The sequence below is a fragment of the Neofelis nebulosa genome, chromosome 18, assembly GCF_028018385.1.
Source record: "Neofelis nebulosa isolate mNeoNeb1 chromosome 18, mNeoNeb1.pri, whole genome shotgun sequence".
Classification (NCBI taxonomy): domain Eukaryota; kingdom Metazoa; phylum Chordata; class Mammalia; order Carnivora; family Felidae; genus Neofelis; species Neofelis nebulosa.
The window spans coordinates 42,758,214-42,772,171 of record NC_080799.1 but is presented as its reverse complement, the minus strand read 5'-3'; the positions used below and the strand labels follow the sequence as shown (position 1 = coordinate 42,772,171).

General features: G+C 56.9%; 2 protein-coding genes across 2 annotated transcripts; both read right to left on the bottom strand.

Moving 5' to 3' along the window:
* Positions 1-164: 164 nt before the first annotated feature.
* ZSCAN10 (zinc finger and SCAN domain containing 10) lies at positions 165-4,208 on the bottom strand. The gene is made up of 5 exons (XM_058710347.1): positions 3,978-4,208; positions 3,491-3,758; positions 3,200-3,264; positions 2,967-3,024; positions 165-1,776 (listed from the first exon to the last, which is right to left on the bottom strand). The coding sequence occupies exons 1-5, from the start codon at positions 4,206-4,208 to the stop codon at positions 215-217; spliced, it is 2,184 nt and encodes a 727-aa protein (XP_058566330.1). The 3' UTR covers positions 165-214.
* A 7,840-nt stretch (positions 4,209-12,048) lies between these two features.
* On the bottom strand, positions 12,049-12,694 carry LOC131500843 (cytochrome c oxidase subunit 6B1-like). Its single transcript, XM_058710346.1, has one exon. The coding sequence runs from the start codon at positions 12,480-12,482 to the stop codon at positions 12,222-12,224; it is 261 nt and encodes an 86-aa protein (XP_058566329.1). The 5' UTR covers positions 12,483-12,694; the 3' UTR covers positions 12,049-12,221.
* Between the last annotated feature and the right edge of the window lie 1,264 nt (positions 12,695-13,958).

Sequence of the window (13,958 nt, the reverse complement as noted above, 5' to 3'; positions counted from 1 at the left end):
TTTGAAATACAACCCTGAAGCCAGGGAGACCTGCCTCCGGGGTAGGGGAAAACTAACACACAGGTCTGGCGGAGCCAGAGGGAGGCTGGGGCGGGGCGGGGCGGGGCGGGGCCAGGGACGCCCACCGCGGGCCTCGGTTGCCCAGGACACGGGGGACGCCGAGGCGCGCGCGCGCGTGCGGGGCGGGGTCCGGCCCGGCGGAACCTGCGCGAGGCTAGTACAGGGTCTCGCGGGCGTGGGTTCGCAGGTGGCGCAGCAGGTGCGAGTTGCGGCTGAAGCTGCGGCCGCACTGCGCGCACGAGAAGGGCCTGGCCCCCGTGTGCACCAGCATGTGGCGCAGCAGATTACAGCTGCGGCTGAAGCTCTTGCCGCACTCCCGGCACTCCTGCGGGGGCTCGGCCGGCCTGGACGCCGCCTCGGTCCCCGCGCCCGCGTGGGTGGCCAGGTGCCGCTGCAGGTGGGCGTTGCGCCGGAAGCTCCGGCCGCAGGTTTGGCAGCCGTAGGGCCGCTCGCCGGTGTGGCTGCGGCGGTGGCGGGCCAGGTTGGAGCTGTTGCGGAAGCGGTAGCCGCAGGTGTCGCAGGCGTGGGGCTTCTCCCCGGTGTGGATGCGCTGGTGGCGCGCCAGGTGGGCGCTCTGGCTGAAGCCCTCGCCGCACTCGCTGCAGCGGCACGGCTTCTCGCCCGTGTGGCTGCGCCGGTGGCGGGCGAGGTCCTGCGTCTGGCTGAAGGTCTTGCCGCACTGGGTGCAGTGGTGGGGCCTCGGGCCGCCGTGCGTCAGGAGGTGGCGGGCGAGCCCCGCCCGCCGCACGAAGCGCTTCCCGCAGTGCGGGCAGCTGTAGGGCTTCTCGCCCGTGTGCACCCGCTGGTGGCACACCAGCTGGGAGCTCTGGCTGAAGCTGCGGCCGCACACCTGGCACGAGAAGGGCCGCTCGCCCGTGTGCACGCGCCGGTGGGCCCCCAGGTGCTCGCTGCGCCGGAACGCCTTGCCACAGTCGTTGCACACGTACGGCCTGCGCTCCGGGCCCGAGCGCAGGCTGCCCGAGCACTCCGAGCACTGGTGGCCCTTGTCCTTGGCGTGGATCCGCAGGTGGCGCTTGAGGCTGGAGCGGCGCTGGAAGGTCTGGCCGCAGTGAGAGCACAGGACAACGGCCAGCTCGCGCCCTTCGGGCTTGGCCTCGGGGGCGCGCGGCGACCGCCGGCCCTCGGCGTGGGCCAGCAGGTGCTGCATGAGGCTGGCGCGCCGCTGGAAGCCCTGGCCGCACTCGGCGCACAGGAAGGCGGGCTCGGAGGAGTGCGTCTGAAGGTGCTTGTTCAGGTGGGAGCTCTGGCGGAAGCGGTGGCCGCACAGGTGGCAGGCGTGTGGCCGCTCGTCCGTGTGCGTGCGCATGTGCAGCTTCAGGATGGAACTGCGGCCGAAGCTCTTCCCGCAGCGCTCGCACGGAAAGGACCGGGCGCCCGGGTGACTCCGCAGCTGGTGCGCCTCCAGGCGGGCCAGCTGTCGGAAAGTCACCCCGCAGTCGGTGCAGATGAATTCCATCTCTGCCTCCGACCTGGGAGGCCCGTCGGCCACTTTGACCTCCAGAATGTCACTCCTGCTGGGAGGGGACCCTCCTCCGCCGGTGCCACTCACTTCGGGGCCAGGCCCCAGCACCTGGACATGGGGCTCTTCCGCCGCCGGAGGACCGTCTGCCTGAGGCTCTGTTGAGAGGGCCGCAGGCCAGGCCACTGCCTTGGGCTCCTCTTTGAACTCTTCATCTGGGGTTCTGCTTCCGGGTCCTGAGAAAGAAGCGGGAAAAGGGGGGGGGCATGTGGGCAGGCCTATTCTTAGAGGCCCCCAGGAATTGCCAGGGCCTCATTGCCTCAAAGCAGAAAGAAACCCAGGATCCCAAAATCCGGGAGGGGGCGGGGGGGGGGGGGTGGCAGAAGGTGACGGTAAAAAACATAGAATTTACCGTAGTAACCATTTTAAAGTGCACAGTTCAGGTCCATCAGGTACACTCCCAGTGTTGTACAACTGTCACCACTGTCTATCTAGTGTCAGAACTCTGTCCTTCCCCTGGATGGAAACCCCAAACCCCTTAGCAAGCACTCCCATCACCACCCATTTTAAAAGCTCAAAGTTAACAGGGTTGATGATTACATCAAACACAATAAGCCTCTAAAATAAGTAAAAGAGGGGCGCCTGGGTGGCTCAGTCAGTTAAGTGACTGACTTCGGCTCAGGGCAAGATCTCACGATTCGTGGGTTTGAGCCCTGGGTCTGGCTCTGTGCTGCCAGCTCAGAGCCAGGAGCCTGCTTCGGATTTTGTGTCTCCCTCTCTTCCTGCCCCTTCCTGCATTCACGCTCTCTCTCAAAAATAAATAAACATTAAAAAAAAATTTTTTAGGGGCACCTGGGTGGCTCAGTCGGTTGAGCGTCCGACTTCGGCTCAGGTCATGATCTCACGGTCCATGGGTTCGAGCCCTGCGTCGGGCTCTGTGCTGACACTCAGAGCCTGGAGCCTGTTTCAGATTCTGTGTCTCCCTCTTTCTCTGACCCTCCCCTGTTCATGCTCACTCTCTGTCTCAAAAATAAGTAAATGTTAAAAAAAATTAAAAATTTTTTTAATAAAATAAGTAAGGGGCACCTGGGTGGCTCAGTTGGTTGAGCGTCGGACTTCAGCTCGGGTCATGATGTCATATTTGTGAGTTCCAGCCCCATGTCCGGATCCTCTGTCCCCCTCTTTCTGCCCCTCCCCCGCTCCTGCTTTTTCTCTCTCTCAGAAGTAAACGAACATTTTTTAAAAAGTATAAAATAAGTAAATGAATGGAGGAAGGAAGAAAGGAAAGAAGGAAAGAATTCGTGTTAACATAGCCCATTTTTAGCCAAAGAGGCTAAAAAGTCAGGTAGGGTCTGGAGCTTTAGAGACCATTCTGGAAACACAAGGAGAGAGCCTTCAGTGGTCCCCAGCTGGAAGGGCCGCTTACCCAGAGGGTGAACAGGCCACGCCTTCTTTGCTGGGACATCCTCGAAGGTCAGGGACTCCTGTAACAAAAGGATGAGCCAGATCCTTGGTGAGAGAGGAATGGGGCTGTGAGCTGAGGGGGATGGAAAACTCTGAGGGTTTAAATTAAGGAAGACACGGATTTGCCACAACAGCAGGGGCAGCGAGCGTCCGGGGGCCGAGGACAGTCTGGAGGGAGGGGCCGGGCCAGCTCACCAGCACAGCTGCAAGCTCCTGATCTCGGGCGTTTTCCTCCAGCCACCGGACAGGGCCCTGGGGGGCTGGCAGCATCGGGGGGGGGGGGGGGGAGAAAGAGAGAGCTGTTAGGGGGCCGACTTACCCTCCCCCGGCCGTACGGGGGGGGGGGGCCGCATCCGTGGTCAGGGCCCTGGGAGAGACATCTCTGCGCTCTCCCCTCCCTGTCAAAGAGGGGGGTGCCTTCATCTCACCCCGTCCTCACGTACCAGGCCTCCTGGCTCCCACCTGCCCGGGGCACCAGCTGCTCACCACACTCTTGCAGGGCTTGGAATGTCCTCTTGGGGCCTGGGCTCAGGGGCTGCTTTGAACTTGGGGGATGTCTCCAGGTCCCCAGCTCAGCAGGCTTGGAGGGCCCTGGCTGGGATGCTGGGGGCTCCATGGCTGGCTCCGGGGCCGGGGGTCCTTCTGAGGGCACTTCCTTTTTGGGGCTGTGGCTGGAGACCTGGGAAGAGCCCCCCTGGTCCTCCGAAGTGACGTCTGCCCGGGGACAATTCTTGCCAGCATTAAAACTAAAATCCTGTGCAAAATGCATCTGTGTCAGGTGGCGAACAGGGCAGAGGGACGATGCGCGTCCTTCTCACTCCCACGGGAAAGGGGGCCACGGAAAGGTGAGGGTCACAGGACTTAGGAGGTTAAGAGGCAGTTGTCAGAGGGAGGAAAATGGAGTGTCGGGTGATTTCCTCACGGGGCACCCGAGTCCCTGTCTTGCCGCCTGGCCGCCCCCCCTCCCCCTTACCAGTGGCCCCACGGCGCTGGACTCCCTCTGGACACCCTCCAGCAGCAGCACAACCTCCTCGCCGTCCCTGAGCTGCTGGCCCTGGAGCCGGGCCAGCAGGTGCGGGGGCAGCACGCTCAGGAACTGCTCCAGCACCAGCAGCTCCAGGATCTGCTCCTTGGTGTGCAGCGCGGGCCGCAGCCAGCGGCAGCACAGCTCCCGGAGCCGGCTCAGGGACGCCCTTGGCCCCATGTCCTCCTGATACTGGAAGCATCTGAAGAGCTGGTGAGCCACCTCGGGCCGGGGCCTGGCCTCAGTGTGCCTGAGGTCCTCCTGACCGACGGCCTCCTCTTTCTCCAGTTTGACTGCTCCGAGCTGCTCGGGCTCTCGGGCGGCCGGGACGGGTTCTTCGAGCATCCTTCAGCCGGGGGGGGGGGGGTGGTGGGGGCGGCGGGGCACGGCTCACTGCAGCTGGTCCCACTGTCAGGTCTCTCCCTCTCTGCTCCCGCACCTGCGGTGTTAAGAAATGCCTAAAGAGGGGCGCCTGGGTGGCGCAGTCGGTTAAGCGTCCGACTTCAGCCAGGTCACGATCTCGCGGTCCGTGAGTTCGAGCCCCGCGTCAGGCTCTGGGCTGATGGCTCGGAGCCTGGAGCCTGTTTCCGATTCTGTGTCTCCCTCTCTCTCTGCCCCTCCCCCGTTCATGCTCTGTCTCTCTCTGTCCCAAAAATAAAAAAATGTTGAAAAAAAAAAATAAATAAAAATAAAAAAAAAAAAAAAAAAAAGAAATGCCTAAAGATGTGGCCTCCGGAGGAATCATTTTTCTCTCGCTGGTCCTAGGCAACGGCTCGGACGGCAGGACAGCCCCAAACACTAAAAGGCAGAGAAAACTGATAGTTCCGTGTCTTCACTCCCTCCTGCAGCATTTCGAATTTCACATCACTTCACCCCAGTGATCAAAAGTGGCATCTCTGAGACAGGACCGCCTGGTTTCCCCCGCCTCCTGAGGCCACAGGGGGGACACGGCACCGCCAAAGAGGGGTTCTTGGCAGAAATGTTCCATCGCAACGCGATCCAGCCTTTAGACCCCACTTTGCACTGCAGAAATAAGAATGGGTGAGAGGCGGGGGGGGGGGGGGGCGGGGGTGCAGTGGATGAGAGCGATGGTGTTTAAGGGGACAAACTTGTCACTCATAGTGAATAACCCATAGAGATCTAATGCACAGTATAATGGATATAGACAATACTATTGCGGGGTAATTATGTAATTCGATAAATATCACTGCATCAGCAGTCGTGTTACAATATACAAACGTATCAAAGTAACACTGACACGCCTTTCACTGACACAATGTTACACGTCAGATTTATTCAATTAAAAGAAAAAAAGAACAAGTGAAATGATCCCTCAAGGAAACAATGGAACGAATTACAAATGCAGAATATTTCTCGCCATCTGGCCCCCCCCCCCCCCGTCCTTCAGCATTATTTTTAAAAGCACCTGTAGGGGGCGCATCGCTCTAGGGGAAACTAACAGCCACATGGCCGAATGAAGGAACCTTGACCTGAAGGAACCTTGACCCGAGCCCGATGTTTTTAAAGAGGGGAGGCGATGGGTGGAGGGGGAAGCAGGGATGCTCTAAAAGATATTCTGGAGTCAGCTGGGGAAATTGGAATATGGATGGGACACTAGATTGCAATGGAGCTGACCATTAATTTCTGAGAAAGGATTCCAGTCTTGTGGTTTGTGGGAAATGCCTCTATTTTGGGGAGATGTTGAAGGGTTTGGAAGGAAGGGGGCCCGAGGGTTCAGCCATACTTAGGGATAGTAAAGGCAAATGGGGAAGGTAAAAGGACTACCGAATCTGGGAGATGGATGTGTTGATGTCCACTGCGTTGCTCTCTCAAAGTCTCCGGAAGTTTGGCAGTTTTAAAGACAAAAGGTGGGGGCTGGGTGCGGAGTGGGGATTCATGCATGGGATTTCTCCTTGACCAGACATCTTGACTCTCACTTGACGGCTCTGGGGGTGGCTCTCAGCAGTCAAGGCCAGGACCACCCGGCTGATCAGGGCAGGGCTAAGCCCCCACTTGGTGTACCAATCTCCTCCCCTCCCAGGTTCCACCAGAGACTGAGGGCAGGATGAGCCAGAGAGGTGAGATGGGCGCGTGGGTCCCCAGATGAGAGACTAAGGCTTGCAGAGATCTGCAGAGAACTTGCAGAGATCGGTGACAGATAGGTCTGCAAGGCCAATCAAAGCTGCCCTGTCCACCTCCGAGACCTCTAGTGGATACACCCTTGGGAGCTGGGTGAGGGGCAGGAGAGGCAATCATTTCTTTCATTCCTATTTTTTTTTTTTTTTAAATTCTGGATTCTTAATTCCTGGATTCTTCTGGAAGGTATCCATCCCCAAATAGCAATAAAAAGTGGCTCTAACTGGCCACCAGGGGGCACTGGGTCCACAGGACTGACCACGGGCCCATCTCTCCTCTCAGACCAGAGGGCTCTGTAGGGCCACCCACTCTTTCCTTTTGGGGTCACCCAGATCTACAAACAGGGAGATGCCTCAAGTTCAGCCTCACCCCCAGGGGACTCAGTTCGGTCCTTCAGCACAACCCTGAAGGCTTACGTCGTTCTGCACAGGCCAGCACCTCGGCTCCAGAGTTTTGAAGCACTTTTCCTCTCTTAATTTGGGCTGCAATTATTTTACGGATACAAAAACCCAAGTTCCAACATCCGCCTGCCCTCCCTGCTCTCTGGCCTCAGGGCTACCGATGATGAGCTTCTCCCAAACCTGTTCCCCGAGCCCCACGCCAGGGACATCCCAGGCAGAGGGACATCACTCCCCACCACCTAGAGACAGCAGAGAGGTGCCCGCCACCTACAGACTAGCAACTGCTGTTCTCGTTACTGCTGGGCAAAACCACAAGTGAGCACAGCTAACAGTCATTCCCGTCACGGGCCCGCCTTGGCAATGCGGCCCGGGGGAAGTCAGCCTCGTCAAGAGCTTTGGACAGTTTGCGGAGGAGCCTCCTTGTTGCAGGGCTGAGGGCGGAAGGAACCTCCTGTTCTGGTGGGGGGAGTGAGGCGCCGTGTGACAGAACAGAGGAAGAGCGGGTTTTATACCCGGCCCGGCGCTTCCACCTCAGAGAGAGAGAGCCCGGGGATGCTGAAACAAAGGCCCAGGGTTACATCCTGGCCACCTGCCCCAGGGCAGCCATGGTGGCTCCAGCCTCTCTCCAGCCCCCCTCCCCGTCCCTCCTTCGCTCGACCCCACGGGGCGCCTCTCACCCCCTGACGTCTCTCTTCAGGGACCCCCGACACACCAGCAACCTGCATCTACCCGTCCGTGGTCACGCTGGGCCACGATCACGGCTGAGGGTCTCTCTCCCCTCCGCCTGCGAGTAGGAGCTGCGTCTCGAGCACAACCGTTCGCCTCGTGCTTGAAGCGGTGTTAGTAGAAGTAACACAACGAGGATGGCCTCCTGGCAGCTGTACTTACTGAGGAAAGCACTCGAAGCTGGTGCAGAAAAAGTCTCTGATAGGTGTTGAAGAGAATGGGCTTTTGTCTCACTCTTTGGGCAGCAGGAGCGAAAGGATAGAACAGATCGCGTGTGACCAGCAGCCTCGTGATAATAGCTGGCAGGTACTGAGTGCTGATCTGGAGGGGCTCTCAACTCAGGCTTGCTTCGTCCACCCCCAGCCCACGGGGTGGGTTATAATTTCTCCATGTGACAAGCGCAGAGGCCACACTGGGAGCCGACGGGTGCCTTGCTCAAGGTCACAGCAGGGGGAGCCAAGATTTTCTTTAAGGTGAGAACACTGATCTTGACCAGGGTGCAAAAGCTCGGAAACAGAAAAGGACCCAGTTCCTCTCCCTCCCAGTGCGATTGGCCTAGTTTTAGCCAGAATATCACGGCGCGATTCAGAAAAAATAAGGAGATTCCGAGTTCCAGCCCTCAGGCCTAGACACAGGCAGGGGTGCCCGGAAACTTCAGGTGAGGTGGTAAGGCTTGAAAGAGGAGGAATTTAAGGGAATTTGGCTGCAGAGCCTCTCCTTCCCACCCCCCAGTCTCCAGGACAAAAGCTCTGTTCATATGCACATCCGTGGGGGGTGAGAGCTCTTCAGCTACCCTCCAATATTCGACCAGCTTAATCTGGAGCCCAGCGAGGTGGGAGGCAAGGGCTGGACCAGCCCGGGGTGGCAGTGCGGCCGCAGGACCCACCCAGACAACGGGAGAGCCCCGAGCCCGGACCCTTGGCCGGGGACCTTCCCTTTCTCCCTGGACACAGCTGGCAGGAGAGTCACAGGCTACTTTTTGTTGGCCAGGCTCCCCTCCGGGTGGTGAGCTGAGTCCAGGAGGCCGGCCATCCACCTGGGGGCACATGGAGCCTGCCTGCCTTCCCCTCCCCAGTGGGTACAGCAAGCCCATGTTACAGGAAGTCCCGCCACCCTCCTCGATGGCCCCAGAGCTGGCTGGCACTGGGCTCCCAGCATAGACCACCCACATCCTTCCAAGACTTTTTTCTTTTCCAGTTTCCTAATCCCCCATCCCTTCGCTGAGGCCCAGGTCCCTCTTTTCCCTCCAAGCTGCTAGGAACCCCTTGTGTCTGTCCTGGCAGCCTTTACCCCAGGCTTCCTTGCAACTCACCGCTCGGGGTCCCCACTCCAGAGGGGGTGGGGGTTGCTAAGGGTTCTTTGAGGGCCCCAGGGCCAGAGTCAGCCTCAGCCAGACTGGGAAAGGGCTCCCGGAAAATTGAACAGGAAGTTCCCAGCTCTGGTCCCATCCAGGTAATGAGGGGGCTTCCTAGAGTTAACCCTTAACCTCCCAGTTTGGGAGTGGGGTGGGGAGAGGGAGGGGCCAGAGAAATGAGGATTTAGCGGCTAATCCAGAGTCCAACCTGGGACTGAGTAGGAGAGTCTAACTCCCCCTCCAGGTAAGAACTCACCCCCCCTCATCAGGACTTGTCCTGTTCTTCTTGGGGGTGTCTGTCACGCTGTACTTTCTGAGGGGACCAGAGCTGCCGTTTTATTTTATTAAAATTTTTTTTAATGTTTATTTATTTTTGAGACAGAGAGAAAGAGAGCACGAGCGGGGAGGGGCAGAAGTGGTGCGGGGAACAGAGGATCCGAAGAGGGCTCTGCACTGACAGCAGAGAGCTGGACGCTGGGCTGGAACTCACCAACCATGAGATCATGACCTGAGCCTAACAGACTGAGCCACTCAGGCGTCCCCAGAGCTGCCATTTTAAAATGCCTATTGTGTCGTGGGGCTCTTTGCTGGGCATTTCATTCACGCCACAAATCTTTGCCAAGGGCCAGTTTTGTGCCAGGCACAGTTGCAGGGGCTGGGGTAAGCAGGAGGAACCGGCCCTGACTTCAGAGGGCTTACACACCCGTGTGCCGAGCAGTCCCGGGCTAAGAATAACACAACAGGATCACGTGATGGGGGAAGAAAGGGCGCCATCGACACCAACAAAGATCTTCCCAAGAATCCTGCCGGGTGGCTTTTATCCCAGGTTTCCCAAACACGAAGCAGGGGCTTCCGGGAAGGGAAGTGACCTCACCACTGGCCTTGAGCCCAACTCGACCTCCAAAGTCAAGACTGCATTTGCTCTAAGGTGTCTTTTTGGGTCGTGCTCTTGGGCGGCCGCAGCCCGGAGGGCGTTTTCCTCGTAGGAACCTGCGGTTCAGAGCCCGCGGGCACTCTCGCGGTGCCCTGTTTTGGGGACCCGGAGACACCTGAGCTCGCTCTGGCTCCTCAGCCAGGTGGTTGTCTTCCTGCACGTAGCACCTGGGATTAATCTTGTTCCTTTATTTTCACTGTCTAGCGTGGGCCTCACTGGACTACAAGCTCCCTCTGGACAAGTGGTGTTTCCCTTATCTGCTCCACGTCCTCCACACCTGGCCCAGAGCTGGCATGTGTCCAAACAGACGAAATGGCTTAGGAGGCGGCCCGCGAGACCCACAGCACGCAGAGTGTGCAGGCGCCCAGCCCCGGTAGCCCCACCGCAGCCCACCTCCTGAGCGAGGTCGGTAAACCCCACCCCAGGGAGGAGCCTAGAAACTCCACCTCCTGGGCGGGGCCGGGAGTTCCACGACCGCCCACCTCCTGGAAGAGGTCGGGAAACCCCACCCCAGGGAGGAGCCCAGAAACTCCACCTCCTGGGCGGGGCCGGGAGCTCCACCACCGCCCACCTCCTGGGAGAGGTCGGGAAACCCCACCCCAGGGAGGAGCCTAGAAACTCCACCTCCTGGGCGGGGCCGGGAGCTCCACCACCGCCCACCTCCTGGGAGAGGTCGGGAAACCCCACCCCAGGGAGGAGCCTAGAAACTCCACCTCCTGGGCAGGGGCCGCAAAAGCCAACCCCCGGGCGGAGGCACCTCCCACACCCAGATCTGGACCCCTCCCGGCCGTCCCTGACTTGCCCCTTCCCCCAAGACTGACCTGCTTCCCCGTGGCTGTGGCTTTCGAGGACGTGGCCTTGTCTGAGCCCTGGGTGTGGGGACAACCGGGCCTGTATGGATATGATTGGGAAGAACTGCTAGAACGTGGCCTCCACGGTAAGGATCGGGGCGCGCAGGGAGGGCCTGGGGAACTGGCTCAGCCGGAAGGCTCGGGTTTCGCTGTTAGCACTGACTTTCAGGCCTCCGACTCAGACATGCTACCTCTCCTGGAAATATGTCAGAGAGGTGGAGACCAGCTCCATTTCTAAACCTGTGGCCGAGCATGCGCTTGGCTAACAATCCTGTTTGTTGCTGGCCCATCGCGGTTGTGCACCATTTCATTCATTCATTCATTCATTCCTGCGGGAAATATTTGCTTCCCTCCTGTGTGTCTGGTACTGTCCTTGACCCCAGGCACCCAGTGCCGAGTGAAACAGACAAGTGCTGCCCCCATGAGGCTTACAGTCTGGACAACGCCAGGTCACCAAAGCTGGGATTCCTTGGACTCCTCTCATTAACTAAAGTTACTTTGCAGAAAAAAAAGGGCTTATTGAACGTTGAAGTCCCTTACACTCCCCTCTCCCAGCATTACTCAGTAATAGACAAAAATTCTTGTGAAATTGCTTGGGTTGTTGTTTATTTCCACTTAGTGAGTGATAAATCTCCAAAGGAGAGATTTTTAATGAAAATCTACCTATTTGGGGTATATTTCAATATCTCCTAAAATTATCTTGAAAATGCACACTTAAACTATTTTAGTTGTTACCTTGGAATTTTTTTAAAGTTCACACCAAATTACATTTTGAAAAAAATATTTATTTTTTGGAGAGGGGAGAGCACAAGTTAGAGAGGGGCAGGGACGGGGGAGGGGTGTCAGAGGACCCCAGGAAGGCTCTTCACTGACAAGCTGACAGCAGCAAGCCTGATGTGGGGCTCAAACTCACGAATGGGGAGATCATGACCTGAGCTGAAGTCAGAGGCTCAACCAACTGAGCATGCCGCTAATAATTATTTTTTAACTACGTTTTTAAATTTTAATTCCAACATAGTTAACACACAGTGTTATAATCAGTTTCAGGTGTACAACTTTTCTTATTAAATGTAAAAAAGACTTCAGGTCTAGTATCCGCCAGGCCAGTAAGAGCGCCTGACTGATGGAACCTTTCTCTCTCATCTTTTACGAGATTTCAGGGGCGCCTGGGTGTCTCGGTTGAGCGTCTGACTCTTGCTTTTGGCTCAGGTCATGATCTCACGGTTTGTGGGTTCGAGCCCCATGTCGGGCTCTGTGCTGACCGCACAGAACCTGCTTAGGATTCTATTTCCCGCTCTCTCTCTGCCCTTCCCCCACTCGCTTGCTCTCTCTCAAAACTAAATAAATAACCATTAAAAAGAGAGAGAGAGAGCTTGCAGGAGAAAGACACGTTTTCCTGTATTTTCTATTTCTGTAGGATTCCTCCAGTGAGAATAATTCAGGGCAAAGGGGACAAACCCTTCTCCAGCTCTGGGAAAGATGACTGTTAAAACCTCTTCTTACCATGGTCACATCCTCTGCCCTCTTTTCCTTTGCCTTTCTGTTTCTGGACACACCAGGTCGATCCCACTCGCCATGCTGGCCTGGAAAGGAGGCTCTCACCCTCGCCCTTTGTCCACTTCTCTTCAATCTTTTTCTTTTTTTTTTTTTTTTTTAACTTTTCCAACGAGTATCTATGATTAGTTAAGCCATGCTTCAGGATCCCAGGGTGGGGATCACCATGTACCCAGGTCCCCCCTTCACTGCCCTAGAAGAAGGATGGAATACAGACGAGAGCTGCGGGGAGCCAGTTCAGATCTTCCCGGGAAACGTGCCTTCCGCCCGGCGGTCGTCCCAGGCTGCCACCCAGGATATGGGGCAGAGGGACTTGTACACACGCCCGTACCATTCACACACGGAGACCTCACCCCCTTTAGCAGTCATCGCCTTCTCACAGCGGTGGAAGTCTAGGTAGTTTTGCCAGGAGTTCCGGGTCTGGTTCTGGTTGGGGAAGTGGCTGTCAAAAGGGGCGGTCTGGTCGTTCTTGATTTTGGTCTTGATGTCTCCTGCCATGGTGCTGAGTCCTAATGACACCCCCGAAGCACCTCGCAGCTCAGTGTGACCCTCAGCAAAGACCTCCTCTTCAATCTTAAACGGCCGTCTCCTCGTGGAAACCACCCTTGTTAAAGTGTCCCCTCCCAGCGCGCTCTGTTCCCGTCCCAGCACCTGCCACAGACTGTGATTCACTTGCTGCTTTTCTGTCTGCTTGCCTCTTGTCTGTCCCCGCACGGGACTGTCAGCCACAGAGCGTGTCTCAGCGGGTCATGGTTCCCAGTTGACCGCTCAGTGGATTTGATCTTCTGTCTTCCTTCCTTTTTTACCTATCCTCTATCTTCTGTTTTCCCTGTTTCTCCCGTTGTCTCCTCTCAGCCTTCTTCACCAGCTTCGCTTTCTTTGCCCGAGCATTAAATATTGGCACTCTGCACGGCTCCGGCCCGGGGGGGGGGGGGGGGGGGGCCTCCAGTGACCTTGGGTCTGCTCTGACCCACCCTTGTGTAATCCACTGCCTGTGTGTGTGGGCGGGGGGCGGGCTGGATTTAGTGATTCACTTCTAAGAAACCGAATCCAGCAGGAGGGAGGGGTGTCGCTTCTGAGATTCTGTTGCAAACAGACTGTGGCTTCGTCTTGGGGGCCCTCAGATGCGTGCTGTCTCAATCTCTTGCTTGCTTACCCTGGGGGAGCCATGTCTGAGGAGAGGCCCTTGTGGTGAGGGACCAAGGCCAGTCACCTTGGACCCTCTCCCCACAGTCAAGCAGACAAGTTGACCACAGCTACTGACCTGGAGCCAGAGGCACCTAAGTATTTATTTTAAGATACCATGTTTGGGGATCATTTGTTACGCAGCAGTAAATAACTAATACACCTCCCTTTTTGGTTTCGTAGCCACCGTGGCCTCAATAACCTTTCCCAATGCCAATATCCTTGTACTTATGTTTTATTTCTCAACTCTTTGGGTGTCTCATAAATGCCCCCAAAGTCTTCATTTTCAAAGCCAAACTCACATGGCCACTTAAATGCAAACTCCACGACAGTGGCTTTGTTGTCATGCTCTGCTGTGTCCTCACTAAATGTGGATCCAATGAGTCTTTCACATCAGATCTCTGCTTCTGGTATTCTCTGTTTCGGTAAACGTAGTACGGTCCATTCGGTCACGCAAGCCAAGAATTGGGATTTATCCCGGATCCCCTTGAGTTCCCTCATCCTGACATCTCATCAGTCGCCACGTTCCATGCGTTTTCCAAGTCTGCCTGTTTCTTTACTTCTGCTGCTGTCATCTGAGTCCAAGCCTCCATTGTCACTTGCCTGGACCATAGCAATGGCCTAACTGGTTTCACTTCCTTTACTTTTTTTTTTTGTTTAACATATATTTATTTTTTACAGAGAGAGACAGAGCATGAGTGGAGGAAGGGGCAGAGAGAGGGAGGGAGACACAGAATCCAAAGCAGGCTCCAGGCTCCGAGCTGTCAACACAGAGCCTGACATGGGGCT